Source organism: Phaenicophaeus curvirostris, chromosome 1 (assembly GCF_032191515.1).
Source record: "Phaenicophaeus curvirostris isolate KB17595 chromosome 1, BPBGC_Pcur_1.0, whole genome shotgun sequence".
NCBI lineage: Eukaryota > Metazoa > Chordata > Aves > Cuculiformes > Cuculidae > Phaenicophaeus > Phaenicophaeus curvirostris.
In genome coordinates, this window is record NC_091392.1 from 34967306 (window position 1) to 34984411 (window position 17106).

Genomic DNA, 17106 nt, shown 5'->3' on the forward strand with positions numbered 1-17106 from the left:
GTTGAATATTTCCTGGTTAACCTGAGTGATTGATCTGTACCTTTTAATCCTTCAAAATACCTGGAAGAGTTTCTTATATTTAAAGAGCCCTAGCTCTTCTTGGGATACCAACTTTGTTCCTTACTAGTGATAATCCAGGTCAAGTCTTTAAATAATCCTTTCTGTCTCAGTGGACCATGAGAACATGGTGTACTGAAAATGAGGATAAACGCTCACAAAAGAATCTGATGTGCTAAAGTTCATATAGATGTCTATCCGATCCCAACTTCAGGTGTGTGGGTTATTCCAAGTATAAACTGTTCATCTGTTTTCTGAGTGGAGACAGCTGCCTTTTTTGGCTGATACTTTACAAAATTTACATCCCCTAAGGATACATTTATCTTACTTACCATAATCTGGAGGGTGCTTTACTCCATGGTCTGGTAAGATTAAGCTCACATATTTGTTCATGTTTGCAAGGCTACTTCTGCCATGCTACTCCATCAGTCTGTCTGACTGAGTGTTTATGGTTGTATAAATAATGTCTCGGTAACTCAAATTCTGAATCAAGTAGTGTGTGCTGCCAATGGGCAGACAAATTCCGAAACAGCTTTAGATTTTCCAGCTTGAATTGATGATGGCAATCAGAATGCCACAGGGCAAGGATGCTGCTGGTGCTTGCTTAGCGAAAGGGAATTGCTCCTAAAGTCCTTTATTAGCTGTTGTAGTGTTTTGCCAGAAGACAGTGTGTTGCCCCACTGTTATCACGGCAAAACAAATATTTTTGTCTTCACATTGAAGCTTGTTAGTGCAGTACGAAGTTGCACAGGTATTTAATTTCTTTGTATTTCCATCTTTCTGCCCTTTCAGAAATACCTCAAGAGTGTGTGCACACAGGGGGCAATTGTGCTGCTCCATTATGCATGGACAGTACTGAGTTTGGCAGTGAATGCAAGTACACATCACAAAACTTAAAAGCCAAAGAATGGTTTATCTTAGCACAGAAACAAATCTCCTAGGAATGTAACATAGAAGTTAGGAGAGAGAAAGCCAGGATTGATTTCTTAATCTCTCTCTTCCTGTAAGATAAGGAATTTTGTGTAGTAATATGTTTGGTATGACTTAGTCTCAGAATGCAGGTGTCAGATGCAGCTGGGAAGGTGCCCTGACATAGCTGTGCAATAAAACTATGAAGATGCCTTAATATCTTGCATAGTAACAATTAACCTAGATTTGCACTAGTATTACAGGTTGTCAGTAAAGGATGGAGTATCCCAAGACTTAGCAGAATATGTTGCCAAATGCAGGTAGGGTAATGTTTCCAACATCAGTATGCGTAATTAACGTGGATTAAAGAGTATGAGAGATTGTGGGAGTTGTGGTATATCTACAGAACAGTTTATCAAGGAGTGACTCCTAGGCCTTCCTGTCTCCCCACAATATTTTTGTATAAGTAATGCAGATGCTAGTTATTTGCATCATTTCTCTTTCTTCTGTCAAACCATAATTACATAGTGGTTGCTTTTGCAGTGATATAAAAATCAGCCAGTATGGTTATTTCTCTGCTGCTACGTGGTGTTCTCATCACAGAATCTAGGCTGAAGCTCTTCTGCTTACACTGGAATTGAGCAAGATCGATACAACTTATGCTTAAGGCATAGCCACCACCCTTTTATGTTCTCATTGAACAAAATCTTGCCTGTCTGGTCCCCCTTCTTTCTTTGCATTGCTTTTGATTGTGTGCTTTGGGAGTCAGAAACATTTATTTTAAAAGTTTGTGTGGAGCATGGTAGAATAAAGCCCTGTTAGGGTGAGCTTTCAGAACTGCTGAAATATCAGCAGTCAATTACAGTCTGAAGAATAATAATAAAAGCCTTTAAGTTGTTTGCACTTTCTATTTAACTTCTCTCTCTTTTCTGACTACTAAGGTGGCCTTCCCTACAGCTTAGGGACAAATCTTTCTGGGTAATGTGCAAGCCACCTTGATAATATGCTACTTGGCCTGGATAGTTTGTGGCCAAACACGGGATAAGTTAGCGTAAAAATTACTAAGTTTTAAGGAAGAAGATATGATATGAAATGAAAAAAAGAAGGAAATTGTGGCTTGTGTCAAATCTCAAGAGTATATTTTTTCAAGATCATTACTTTGATTTGGTATAGTGTCATGTTGTCTCTTTGTAATCGGGCTTTATATGTTTTATAGGTAATAGAGATGAATCCAAGCAGACTCATATCTGAAGCTTGGACTTAGACACCTGAAAACTCAATTTTCTAGCCAGTGTCAGAGCAAGTTTTGTAGGAGCTATGTTCAGTGCTGTGCTGTTCAGATAGGTATTCAGTCAGATCTGGAGCCAGAGGAAACTGTTTTCGACACTGTTTCCTGCAGCCTCCTCCTGGACAAACTGGCAAGATGCAGGCTTGATAGGTGGCCTGTGAGATAGGTGGGAAACTGGCTGTCAGGCTGTATTCAGAGGGTGGGCATAAAGTTTTTTGCTCAGGCTGGCAGTCTGTCACGAGTAGAGTCCCCCAGGGATCACTACTGGACTCTACGCTGTTTAACATCTTCATAAATTATTTGAACAATGATATTGAAAACCTTGTTGCCAGACTTACCGAGGACATCATACTGGATGGTGAGGTGGACAAGTCAGAAGGGTGAGCCATCTTGAAGAGGTTGGAACAGGCTGGGGGAGTGGGCTACCGAGAACAGCATGAAGTTTAACAAAGACAAATGTGGAGTTCTGAATAACCAGAGTCTGATGCAGGCTGGGATTTGTGTGGCTGGGGAGCAGCTGGGGTCCTGGTGGACAACAAGCTGAACATGAGTCAGCAGCGCGCCACTGCAGCAACAAAGGCAAATCGAGTCCTGGTCTGCATCTGCAGGGGCATTATTAGCCAGGTAAAAGATGTGGTCATCCCACTCGGTATGCTCAGGCTGCATCTGGAGTACTGTGTCCAGTTCTGGTGCCCACAGTTCAAGAAAGATGTAGACAGACTGGAGTGGATCCAAGAAGGGGGTTCATGAAGTTGATCAAAAAGCTGGAGAACCTGTCCTACGAGGAAAGGCTGAAGAAGTTCAGTTGTTTTTCCTTGGCGAAGAGAATGCTCTGGTGGGGAGGGAATCTCATCACAAGATTCTAGTACTTAAAGGGTGGCTGCAAAGAGAGTGGAGGCTCTCCCTTCACAAGGAGCCAAGTGGAAAAAGACAAGGGGCAATGATTACAAGTTGCACCAAGAGAGGTTTCATCTCAATATACAAATTTTTTTTACAGTGAGAACAACTGTTCACCAAAACAACTTCCCCAGGGATGTAGTAGAGTCTCCATCACTGGGGGTTTTCGAGATGCAATTGGACAGGATGCTCGATAATCTCATCTAGGCTCCTTCGCCCATGAAATGTTGGAACAGATGAACTTTTGAGGTCTCTTCCAACCTGGGCTGATCTAGGATTCTGTGATTGTTTCTACAATTAAGTTTTTCTTGGACCTTGCATTCTAATGAGAGTCATTCTTTCTTCCTCTTCTGTCTGTCCTGTGCCTTCCTAGGTAGGGACTGCTTCAACATTCAACATTCAGCATTGCTGCAGTTCCTACCTATGCAGTCAGTGTGCAACACATGACCAGCCCAGATCAATTGTAGTCAGCGTCTTGCTTTTTCTGGGTCAAAATGGACCTCCAAGAAAACTTTTTAATCTGTAGCCTGGCCTGAGGGGATACTGACAGTGGGATATGGGGGGGGGTGTGGGGGGTGTGGGGTGTCTGTTGCAGTGCCCAGCAATTTCACCTCGTTTCCTAGCCGTAACTTTCTCTGAGGTGAAAACAGGTCTTTTTCATAAATGATGCTGTGAAGAGCAAAGTGAAGAAAATTAGAAACAAATTTCAGAACAATACAAACCAGAGAATGCAATCCAGACTGCAACATCTAAAAATAATAGAGGTTTTTTTCCCACTAGATCTGGAGAACATTTTCAATTCTCCCTCTCAATTCCTGATTTTCATAGATCTGTTTAGATTACTGATACTATGTAATGAACTGTGGCAAAGACAGAAAGTTTCTAAAAGTCTGCTGCTTATACTAGAAGCAGTGTGGTCTGGCTCTGTTCCAGGGCAAGTCTTATTACTTGTCCTGAGACACACAGTCAGAAACACACTTTTGTCTTGGTTACTTGAAATACAGCTTACTAATTAGTTGAAGTCAGTTCTAGCTTGGCAGTGAAAAATGTTTTTTTGATATAGCTTAGCTGTTCACTTTGGGTACAAAACCAGAGCTGTCTAGGCTTTACTGATTAAAGGAAACTTTATCTATATGCTGAATCTTTTTATATGCAGTAAATTACTGCTGTATGGAAGGAAGTCTTGCATAATCCCTCATAGGTACATTATCCAGCACTGTAAACTGAGTAGACCCAGGAATTTCTTTTAATTGTTAATGGTAGGTTTAATACTTCTCACAAGCTGCAAATGCCAGGAGATAATTGGTGTTTCAGTTCATGGGAATGTTTATCATTTAGATGGCCCTCACACAAACTATAAACAATCTAAATACTAATGCTGGAAAGACCAATTTAAGTCAGTACTTAGTGCTAGTCTATACTTAGCTCTTCCTTGTATTTCCCATGAGTGCAATTTCACAGTGATAGCAGCAGGAATGAATGCTGCTGATGGCAAGGCTATGGTAATCTTTTTAAAATTTGAAATCAGAGTACAGTACTATTTGTATAAAGTCTTGAATGACAGAAATAACTATAGTATTTTAGCAGTACTTGGGCTTTTGTTGCTTCAGTTTATACAGTACTGTATTGGTGTTAATGCTGCGGTGGGGAGGTGAGTAAAGAATGTAGCACAGTTCAGCATTGGCTCACAAGATGCTCCAAAAAGTCTGTAAGCAATGGATGTGCGTGTCATGGTTTCTAGAATTTGGGTTTGAAATAACCTTTGTGATCTCTTCCTTTCAAATAAAATCAGGAACTAATCTCCATGTCTGATTATTGGTGAGGTAAGGTACTTCATGTTCTAGGGACTACAACATTATTTGGCTGCTGTGATTGGTTGAGTATTCTATCTATTAGATAATAATTTACTACATTTATATTGCCTTCCTGACCATATATTGGTTAGTTTAATGTCCTGATCCTGCACTAAGATATATCACCTTTTAGGTCACTGCTTTGTGCTTATGCCAAAATCATCCAGGACTTCAAGAAGCTAAAACTTTTAATCAACACTTATTTCACATCCTCTGAAAGGACTGAATCCATTGGCTCTGAGATATTTTGAAGCCCTGTCTGTGTGCTTTGTATTCATGCTGATAACAGGCAGTCCCAGGGCTGAATGAATTTATAACTCTATAGAAGGCGTATGTCTCTTCCATAGGAAACTGTGTTTTACAGTTTAGCTGTGTCCACCTCCATCTGGGAGAGAGCTGGGACACCATCATGTCTCCCATGTAGGTCCTTTGCTACCTTAAACTTATAATTTCACCACTGTCTTTTAGATGTTCAGTGTGCTCTTCTGGCACTGCAGCTTGGTCTCCCTCACTATGGAAGCTGCACATTGCAGGTTCGCTGTAACCACCTTAAGTTTAGGCTGTGGTGGAAAGGCAGCAATCTGTGTCTTCCTCTTGATGCAGCAGTCCATGCGGCAAATAACAAGGTGGGAACCAAGGAGGGATGTCTGAAACTTCATTCCAGCAGAGAGAAGGAGAGCTGGGCAGAATGGCTTAGAGGACATAAGGATAATGAAGCACTCTGGAAGGACTTCTTTGGTACTTACTTCGTTGCAGGTTGGCCTTCAATACAACAGTAGAGAGGATGACACGTTGCAGAGATGGAAATAGAGATTGTTGTTCATGCTTGATTATGAATAAAAGTAGCCTGGTTTTTTTTTCATTTCTGGGATTTTCTTTTCAGTTCCAAGCATATAATACTGCAGCAAGACTTGTCATCTGTTTTCACAGAACTGCAGGATGATTGAGGTTGGAAGGGACCTCTGGAGAGGAGAAGGGCTAGGATGGTGGGGACTGGTGGTTCTCTTTCTTTCCTTTTTGAAGAAGGACATGCTTAAAAAGTTAACATCTCTGGTTTCCCCACTCTGTAACCTGTCTAGACTAACAGAAGTCAAATGATTTTTTTTTTAATGAAACAATGGCTCTGCATACAACAAAGCCAAATAAAAATCTTCCTCACCAAAGAACTTACTGGTAACTTTTGAAAATAAGCATAGATTGCTTGCTCACATTGTCCTTTAATGAGAGTCGATAGCAGCATCTCACAGCTCTGTGCATAGCATATGGATGTAAGAATTCAACACCAATGCTTTTTAACGGTTGGACTCGGTGATCCGGTGGGTCTCTTCCAACCTGGTTATTCTGTGATTCTGTAGAGTGACTATGTAAAACTAAGGGATCCTGAGGCCACTCCTTTTTGAATCTCTCTGCTCTCAGTGCTGTCTTGTTGCTTCTTGATCCTAAGCCTGAGACTCCAATTCAACTTGTTAAGTGAGAATTTAGTTTGACAACACCCGTTTTCAGTTTTGCCTGTCTTGATCCAGTGCATCTTGTAGTGTACCTTCTGTCCTCTTCAACTTTTTTCTCCTGTTCCTGAAGGTACTGCAGTTGCGACATAATTTATGTTTCCCTTTATAGCTACGAGACTGGCTCACTGCAGCTTTACCACGAGGATCATGGCTTTCACCTCTGGGAAATTGTTATGCTCCAGAGTTTATTTACTGCAGATTTGACAATTCACAAAGAATTAGGAAATAATGCTTTTTATAGTACTGCATATAGTAGCACCTACATTTGTCTTTCCTGTAAGTAACAATGATGGCTGGAATCCTCCAGGACAGCTCATGGGTCCCAACAAGCCCTTTGAGAAAGGTGAGGACAGGTGGCATGTGTGCAAGGTCTGGAAATTAGCAATAGGCTGTGATTGCTGTTATCAAGTAACGGGTCCAGTTTCATCGCTGCCATCTACTGAAACTAGAGCTTTCCACCTCATTGAGCAGACCATTGGGAAGCATAGTTTTGCAAATCAGATCTGAAATGCTACAATATCCCTGAAAAAAAAAAAATATTAAATGTCCTTACCCCCTTAAATAAGGACTTCCAAAATGTATGCATGTTTGTTTGCTTTGTTATTTAAAGTTCAGCTTCCTGTGCAGCTATGGTGGTCCTAACTAATACTTTTTCTGTAGCTATTTTTTCCCTGCTGATTTTTTTTTAATATCTCTCTGATTCAACTCTGCCCAGCATCTCATCTTTTCTGAGCAGTAACTCATGAATGTGTTTAGCTTTTTTTGCATTGTCTTTAATGCAAAGAATAGATGTTCTTTCTTTGTGACAATGAAATCTTTGCATGTCCTTCAGAAAACTCTTATAACTTAATAGTTGAGGGAGGAGACTGTATTTATTTTAAATACTCTTTAGTTGCTTGGCGACTTTGCTTGACAAAATCTTGCTTGTTTATTTTGATTTGAAAAGTGTTTATTAAAAGAAAAAGCCAAAGTATTTTCTAGCACTGGTTAAATGCTTTTGAAATTGCAGAGTTCAGTACACACTTCTGGTCAGAAGGCAAAACATCTTTATTCCTATAACTACTATAGAAAGTACTTACACACTAAAAAACCCACAGTCTGCATTGATATGCTATATGTAGGACTGAGCAACAATGACATATAAGAATTTGTATGGTGGTCTTAATGACCAACTATATTTTTTTTTCTCTAAAGTTTATATGATTTTACACCTGTTTAAAAAAATGTCTTTTCCCCTTCCGCTCCTAAAGGTAGAGACCTGTGGGTCCTTGTTCTGGGAAGGTTTCCAACCCATCATAAGACTGGCATTCCAGAGTTCAAGTATGTTGCTAATATGCATGGGGATGAGGTACGTTTCAACTTTTGCAATGTCATTCATACCAAATACACTTACCAGAGCTTTAGAGTGAACTTCTCTCAGGCTTTTGCTACTTAGCATTGAGGTACGTCATATGTGTCTGGGTCAAAAATAGTGTTCCTTTGTTTGGGTGGAAGGACTTTAGGAGACCTTACATCAGAGTAAAAAAATCCTATAATTCTGCACCTAAGATATCTCTTAAGTGAAGAGCTTTGTATTCTCCACATGAATAAACCCGGAGGCTTTAACTTTCCTGGCAATGAGTCAGATGCAGTAGCTTGCTTATACATTGTTATTGCCTAGGCACGAAGTGTGACTGATAGAACTCTTCAAATACATCCTAAGATAGAATAATAATTGCTGTGAAGCACCATATTATTTATTCTAGGAAGAAAATATCTCTTGGGAAACTTAAGCTAGGAACACCTAGATTCACCTGAGATACACAGTGAGTACAAACGAAAAAAAATATTTCAGGATTAACTGGCTCTGGAAAGAATGCCCGCTTATTAACTATAAAGGAGAAAATGGTGATTATGAACCTTCCTGGTGTAGTACATGAATCTGGAACAGAGAGACTCAAAGCTTCACTCTTCTTTATAGTCTTTTCTTGCTTTCTCTTTCTTTTATTCTTTAGCTTTACCTGCTTGTATTAGTCATGTTCAGGATAAGTTTAAACTGCACAATATATTTCTATGTAGTCTTTAATGTGAAATGTATAAATAATTTAACAGAAATAGCAGATATTATTAATATATTTATATGCTAGACTGTGAATTCCCAAAACTAAGGAAAACGGATGTAGTATAAAGTGTATTATGTGTAAAGTGTTACCTATCACATACTATTGCTATTACCAATACTCTGTGTGAGCACTTGCACGCCTACAGGCACTTACAACATTACATGCCAAGAATTTCCCTACGTTATACTGGTTTCACCTTGTTTGACAGTGGCTACGCTCAAAGTGTTGCTGGGAGTCTGACTGCTTTGGAATTTGACTCTATGTGGGAGGAAGCTGATTCATGCTTTCAGATGGGTACATGTGTTACTGGATGACCAAGATAAGGATTGCAACTCCTAAAACTTGGTGTGTCAGCAGGGTAGTCAGGGTTCCTTGGAACTGAGGCTCCACATGACATCCCCTGCAAACTGCCGAAGGGAATTACAAATCTATGGCTACAGATGACCCAGCTTTGCTGGGAAAGAGATGGAGGGCAGGATATGATCTCATTCAGAATGGTCTGGTTTTCAGATCCAATATTGCTGGACTGCGGAAGGCCATTCCTGATGAAGCCTCCACAATGAAGTCCTCCTGTCATTAACAGCTAAATATGTACAAGGAACTTGGACCACAGGGACACGTATTCTTTACATATCTACAGGATTAGGAATTGCTAGGTATTAGAAAACCTGAATCATTGCCTAGAATCTAAGTTTTCAGATTGACTTTCATAGAATCATAGAATAACCAGGTTGGAAGAGACCCACTGGATCATCGAGTCCAACCATTCCTATCAATCACTAAACCATGCCCCTTAGCACATCGTCCACCCGTGCCTTAAACACCTCCAGGGAAAGTGAATCAACCACCTCCCTGGGCAGCCTCTGCCAGTGCCCAATGACCCTTTCTGTGAAGAGTTTTTTCCTAATGTCCAGCCTAAACCTCCCCTGGTGGAGCTTGAGGCCATTCCCTCTTGTCCTGTCCCCTGTCACCTGGGAGAAGAGGCCAGCTCCCTCCTCTCTACAACCTCCTTTCAGGTAGTTGTAGAGAGCAATGAGGTCTCCCCTCAGCCTTTTCTTCTCCAGGCTAAACACCCCAGCTCTCTCAGCCGCTCCTCATAAGGTCTGTTCTCCAGCCCCCTCACCAGCTTTGTTGCTCTTCTCTGGACTCGCTCCAGAGCCTCAACATCCTTCTTGTGGTGAGGGGCCCAGAACTGAACACAGGATTCGAGGAGCGGTCTCACCAGTGCCGAGTACAGAGGGAGAATAACCTCCCTGGACCTGCTGGTCACGCCGTTTCTGATACAAGCCAAGATGCCATTGGCCTTCTTGGCCACCTGGGCACACTGCTGGCTCATATTCAGTTGGCTGTCAACCAACACCCCCAGGTTTGTGAGGAAATGAGGCAAGACTATTTATTTTAAAATATCTGACACTGTCTGTCTGAGCAGAGTTGACCCCTGAGCTGCCTAGGTAGCATATAGCACTACATGCTGTGTGACATTCCAGCTTGTTCATTAGGCCAGGTGTGCACCTAGGAAAGATTCTGCAAATAAAGCTTCTCCTCCTTTTCAGGCCCTCGTCATGATCTTTACCTTATGAGGTTTTTTGTGTATGGTTATAGTGCACAGTTGGTGTTTGATTTTTTCCTATCTGACCATAAATGTATTTCAGATGGCAGGAAATGAATTCCTCATATAGAGAAGCACTGGAGAACTTGGATATTTTTTCCCATAATCTAAGATTCTGCTGGAGTAGTCACTGGGGAAAGATTCAAGTGTCCCTATAATATATTAAGCAGATAAGTTTTGCACAAACTATATGACAAGCTTCAGCTTGTGTTCCAGTCTTCCATAACTTAAAATTGTGGGATTATGGCTTCATTGATCTAGTTAAGTCTTTTGTGATTCAGTGGTGCTTTCCATAAATAGTACAAAGTGAGAAAAGTTCTGTTCTCAAGTGTTATTTGGTGATGCTGCCCTTCTAACCTGTCATAATTGCACAAATAACACTTTTCTTTTGACTCAGCTGGCTGTGGGCTCCTAAAGCCTAAAAGTTGGAGGGCAGCCTGAAATACACGTTTGCAGGCTGTTCACACATGCCGCATGAGGAAAACCTAGGTTATTTGGAAAACTGCCCAACAGGGAAGTTCTAATAAAATAATGTGGGTACACAATACTAGGAAGAGAGTATTTTTTCAGATCTGGAAAGATTTAAGTAGGTTAATCCTTCTTAATACTATAAAACATGACCAGCCAAGGTTTAAATTACTTTATTTTGTGATCACCATTGCCAAACAGAGTGAACTTTTGCCCCAGATCCCCAGAGATGCAACAAAAGGCTTCCTCTATTCTTAGTGTGCCTGTATGAATTTGGACACCTTTATCAGCAGTACTTGTTTAATCCAGGACAGGTTAAAACTGGTAATTAGAGATAGTTCAGTCACTTGCAGCTACGCAAGACTTTAATCAAAATAGCACTAACAAACTGTACCAAACGCACAAGCCTGTGAAATGTTAATAAAGTCTGCACTGAGGAAAATGAGGGAGAGGTTACCTGCTCTTCTGGAGCAGCTCTCATTCTGAATTAGGCAGCCACCTCTCTTGTCACGGGCTTGTACTCTTACTTGAAAGATCTTCTCTTCCTCAGTGGATTCACCTGTGTGTTTCTGCTTGTTTTCCTTTGTACTAAGTGTTTGGCTTCCTTAACTTGCTGCAGTTGAGGTGCAACTGGGCCATCACAAGATAAATTTCCAGGATGGTAATGCTGATACCAACTCTTTTCTCCTGTGTTATCCACTTCCATCACTTTCTTTTCTTAGTGTAGTATTCTGACTCTTCCATTATGTGAAGCTGAGCCTGTACTGAGAGGTATGAGCTAGCCTTCATATAAGGATGTGTTTCTCTTGCTGGCTTATCTTGTGGTTCAAATTAAAGCAACCAAACCCTATTTTCCATGTCATCATAGACATAGTCATACCTACATGAGAGTTTCCTGAGATACAGTGACTTATCAGGGCTTGGGTGACTGAGGACTGGGGTCGATTTGTGATAAATATAACTGTGACTTAAAAAAGCCCCAAGCAACAGACTAATGAGGCTTGTGTAGAATTTGTAGCTTTCATTTCCAAGAAATGAATGGAAGCTGCACTTTACACTATCAAAATGCCACTATAACAAAAAGGCGCTTTTTTTTTTTATCACCAGGTTGGGCAAAAAGAGTTGTGTCCACATACTACATAATCTGCTATAAGGAATTTTCAGCACCTATTATGTCCTTTGTACTGTGCAATACTGTATGGAAGTGGTGTGGCATGGAGACAAGTATGTGCTCTAGAAAAGAGAATAAAAAGAGTTCACCATGCAATAAATATTTATATTTTCACCTGTCTTCTTTATGAGCTGATGTGATATAAAGAAGGTCAGAAGCATCAGAGATTTGAAAATTCAAACTAATTTATTTGCTAACAATGGACTTTTAAAAAAGCTAGATGTTGCCAAGATGTCTTTCAAGACAGGTGGGGCTGCTGCCTTACCCAAGTTACCTTTTTCCTTATCTCTACTCCCACAGCTCTGAGAGGGAAAAGAAAAAGTGATCCATTTCTCAGCCAGGTGAAGCCTGTGCTGAGAAGCCTGAAGCCTGTGGAATTTCTGCAAATGGTAACATCTTTTGCCATTTATTAGTTCAAAAAGCAGGCTTTATGTTGCCATTTCCATCACTGATAAACAAAGGAAGTACAATTCCTTGCCATATAGGTAGTAGTTCTCCTTTGTTCATAGTGATTGCGGCTATAAAAATAAGTGGCTGTGTGCCAAGCTGTATTTGCACAATCACTTTAACACTGGTGTATTTTAATAAAGAAGGACAGACACAGTGGGGTGTGTCACAGCCATGCGTAATTATTAGTGCTCTACAAGTTTTACAAGGTGTTCTTTTTTCAGTGTGGCATTTATGTGATAGACGAGGATGGACTATCAGTTTCTCTGCTGTAACTCAGGTTCCTTAGGCAGGATTGCACCCAGTTAGCTGCCCCAGGTCTTTAGAGCAGTCAGGGCTGGACCAAGGAGACGTCATTGCTCTCTACAGGTACCTAAAAGGAGGTTGTAGAGAGGAAGGAGCTGGCCTCTTCTCCCAAGTGACAGGGGACAGGACGAGAGGGAATGACCTCAAGCTCTGCCAGGGGAGGTTCAGGCTGGACATTAGGAAAAAATTTTTCACAGAAAGGGTCATTGGGCACTGGAACAGGCTGCCCAGGGAGGTGGTTGATTCACCTTCCCTGGAGGTGTTTAAGGGACAGGTGGATGAGGTGCTGAGGGGCATGGTTTAGTGTTTGATAGGAGTGGTTGGACTCGACGATCCGGTGGGTCTTTTCCGACCTGGTGATTCTATGATTCTAAGGAGAGTGGCAAGACGATATTGCTCTGAAACAGGTCCTACCTGATGATTGGGATCTTTCTTTCAACACAGCTCAACATAAGAAGCTGGCCACATTTAAGGAAGAAGTTTAATCATAAAAATGGGCAGAGTCTATCCACCCATAGTCCCCTGGTATTACGTCTCAGTCATGTGGTAACAAAAATGTTTTTAAAACAGGAGCGCTGCTGTGGAGTGTTACAGTGCAGGTGCAATTGGAGCTAACCTTGATCTTTTAACTGGCTACCGCTAGGGCTTCTTGAGTAAGGGTGCTGACCCAGCTGTGCCAGAAGTGATAGTCAGCGAGTTTAAGGGGTATGTCAACAGAAACAGCGGTCACACCCTTTTCTACAGTGTTGATCCTTGCCCTGACACATACATGCTGCTTCATTCACAACTTCCCCTGAGGATAACTGAAAGCCTTTCCTGTTGACGCTCTCCCTTTGGGGCACACAAGGAAACCTACATCTGAAAGCATACAGGGAAACTTAATGTCTAATTGTATCCCTAGAGGCAAAAGAAAGGGTTTTTCTTTCTTTAGTGTCACCCTTTCTCTGAGCTACAGCAAATCAATGCACCTGGGATCACTCCTGGGACGCTGTAATTGAAACCAAATATTCATTTCTTCTCAAAGCCTACAAATGCTGTCCCCTACTCTCTTTGTATTAGACTAAAGCCGGGTCAAGATGTCTGTTCTTGAATTTACTGTCAGCAACCTACCTCTGTGGTCACTAGATCCTTTATTTGAAACTCTAAAATAAAAATGATTGTCTCATAACTTTTCTCCACAGGTACAGCTGACCTCTCTAGTAACAGGGTAAAGCTTGGCTGGGTGGCAGATGCCTTCCAGGGGCTTGATCACAACTTGAGCTATACTTTCCAAGAAACAAAAACTTGCCCCCCCCAGACACCTCCAGGTGTGCTTTCTCAAGAAATGCAGGGTCCTGTGGACCAAAACAAAACCACCCCTCTGTTACCCCACCAAAACAGGGTGGTAGTAAGTGTTTGTAGATATATACTCACCAGGGATTAATCTAGGTACCAACTTTCTGTGATCAAGATTAGCTGAACTGTTTAATGCACTACATAGTTGTGCACAGCAATAGCTATACAAGGAATTCTGTAAAACAGGGTTAGTTTTTAACATACACTGTATGTAAGTAAGTCTTAAAGGTCAAAGAATGTAATGAAAAACTGGTCATCTTCCATTCTTTATAGACATTGTTCTTTTCCACCACTGTCTCTTGTTGCTTTTCTTTATCTTTTTTCCCCTTCCCATTCCTGCTTCTCTTCTTTTTCTTTTCTGGATGTCTTTTTGTCAAGCACTGTAGAGAGGTAGGAGCAGAGGCACTTTCCCAGTCTCTCCAGAGAGCAGTCCACTCTTGTCTGTCATTTAGCTGTCTCTGGGGTAGAGCCACTCTTGCTGGTTCTGAGTCTGCTAGCTTTATCTCTCGTGCCCAGGGCCACGATTTGGCTGACTTCTATCCCCTCCTTTCTTTCCCTTCAGTCTGTATGCTTCCCGAGATGTCTGTCACCCAGAGCTGGAACTGAGCTGCCCATACAAGACAGGTTCTGTTGCATCCCTCCTCAGATTTCACTGAGTAAATTTATCAAACCTGCAGAGCAGCCTGCTTTCACATGCTCAGCCGCTGTTTTGAAAGCTACTGGCAACGGAGGAAGTTAGGTACCTTTTCCTTCTTTGTCAAAGCCTGTTTGCTGTAGTGTCTAGAAAAAGAACGGCTTAGTTACTGGCACAGTGCACGCATTTGTGTCACAGCTTCCCGTAGGAGATTGCCGATGGTGGCTTGCAGGAGCTGACAGACAAGGAATAGGAAACTTGTGAACAAATCTGCTGGGGGGCAGGGTGGGAAGAGATCCTTCTCTTTCCTTGTTCAAACAGCATGGCAGAATTGCTTGAGTACCAACTCAAAGACGTGGCTGCTTTCAAGTATGACACTTTAAAACAGCATGATCTGTAAATTAGCAGTCTTGCTTGGCACTACGTTTTTTGTTTGTTTGTTTCTCCTGCAATGAACAGCAATTACCAGCTAACTGCCAAGACACCGTTTGCTCCCAACCTGAACAGCAGTTACATCCAGCGCTCCTCCCCACACCGTGTTCCCACCACATCTCCTGCTGTATGTTGTCTGTGTCCCTGTTTACCTTAATACCCAGAGCAGGATTTGCTACTTAAAATGCACCAGTGTGAACAGTCAACAAGATACTAGTGCAGCAACTAGCTGTGGAGAAATATTCCTTTTCCTCTGCCTGATTTCACCTATCTTTTACCTCAGCCTGTACAGGTCTGAAGGCAAGGAGAGGTTTATCTCTGACACCAGGTTCATCCTCTAATGCCACTCCATGTTACTTGTTTTAGGAAAAAAGTAAATCCTCTGCAATACTTTAATGGTGCAAGAGTCATTCTAAAAGATACCAAGACGCTGTAGCTCTAAATTAGAGCCTGCAGTGATTTACCAGGCTTTGTTCTTGGAGATAAGGTAGAGATAAACTATCTCCAGAGAACATCAAGTTGCAAGTCTCAATTTGTTCCCGTCTCAGCCAGAGCTTCGGAACCCTGCAGTGCCCTTGAGGCATGGGTCACAGTGCCACAGAAGGTGCTCCTGGAAAGTATGGTCCAGCGAACACTGTACTGGCGGTTTGTTGGGTAGAATAGGATTGTTCTTAACTTGCTGGAGGTGGAACCTGCCACTGCTTTGCCTGAAATCTGATAGAGTAGACTAAAGGAAGGTGTCCCGCCAGCTTTCACAACCTATGCAAACTTACACGAACAAAAATACGTGCTTAGATTTTTCGTTGCCACTGCCCATTTTTGATCCAAAGTCTGCATCCAAACCTCCTTCCATATCTTTTGCCAAGGAGATATATATACCTGTTTGTTTTCTCTGATCCCTGTGTTTGTGGCATTAAAATAGAGCAATGTAAGACAGAATATAACAAAGTGCCTATGGAGCCTCTCTTGAATCCTGTGTTAAAGTGGACTATCTATAAAAGAAGGTCGACAAGTAAAAAATCCAGCTCTGTAGCACCATGGAAAACATGGAAGGTGTCTCCTTCCTTTCTTCTGAAGCATCACTGCCAAGTGGTGATGCTCAGTGCTTGTGTACAGGGCTCAGGGTCCCTGGGGCATCAGCACAGAGCTGACTCTGCAGTGTGACTGAGATAATGCAGTGATGTGCTTCCAGAACCACCTGATCTTTAACAGTCAGCCTCTGCGGTTTTAGTCTCTGATAAGGCTATGACTTACCCATGTGGGATTTAAACAGTGCAGCTGACACAGTCAGTTTCCCATTACAGAAAAAGTTCAGGTTGGTCTGGATTTAAAACCCTTGTGAACACCCTTTGGTGATTCCTTTCATCTATTAAATTACTTTAAATATATTTAGGGGAAAGCATAAAACAAAACCGTGTTGACCTGAATGCTCTTGTATACCTTGTATGTCTGCATAATCCAGTAAGAAAAATCTGTAAATGCAAAGTGATGGGTCTTTTTTTCTTCTTCCAGAGCAGACCTAAAATAAAACCTGTGCTTCTTTATACAGACTGTTGGGAGAGAACTCCTGCTCCATTTGATAGACTTCCTGGTGACCAGCTATAGCCATGACCCAGTTATTACCCAGTTACTCAATAATACCCGCATTCATGTCATGCCAACGATGAACCCTGATGGATTTGAAGCTGTAAAAACGCCTGATTGTTATTACTCACACGGACGGTAAGAGTGGCTTCGGAAGGTGGGAGTAGGTAAAGGAAATGGGTGGGGAGTAATAATCGGAGATAGCCAAGAGGCTGAATCATACTTGATGGAGAGGATGTCAACCTGGTTATTCTATGATTCTATGATAGCCTAGAGAATGTGTTAGGGCTAATTTTGGCCTCTGTTGTTCTGAAGACACGCTGTTATAGCACACAGGTTTTGAAAGACTGAGTCAGACTGGTGTTTATATGTGGTGTGGCCAGAGAAAACTGGTCAGAGTGGTGTAATGACCATTCCTTTTAGGGAGGAGGCCCAGGTTGCAAGTAGAAGTACAATTACCTATTTAGACCTTTAGGGTGCTACAAAAAAAAGAAGGAAAACTCCAC

At 41.7% G+C, this 17106-nt stretch overlaps 1 protein-coding gene across 2 annotated transcripts in view; it reads left to right on the forward strand.

Annotated features, from left to right (window-relative positions):
- The window catches only part of CPM (carboxypeptidase M), a 35631-nt gene that overhangs the window by 13354 nt on the left and 5171 nt on the right, over window positions 1-17106 (forward strand). The window contains exons 2-3 of one of the 2 annotated variants that reach the window (XM_069852469.1): window positions 7763-7860; window positions 16566-16738. In XM_069852469.1, coding sequence (XP_069708570.1) covers window positions 7846-7860; window positions 16566-16738 — 188 coding nt within the window. In that variant the 5' untranslated portion in view covers window positions 7763-7845. The remainder of the gene's footprint in view (window positions 1-7762; window positions 7861-16565; window positions 16739-17106) is intronic. The other variant, XM_069852460.1, reaches the window with a different exon arrangement.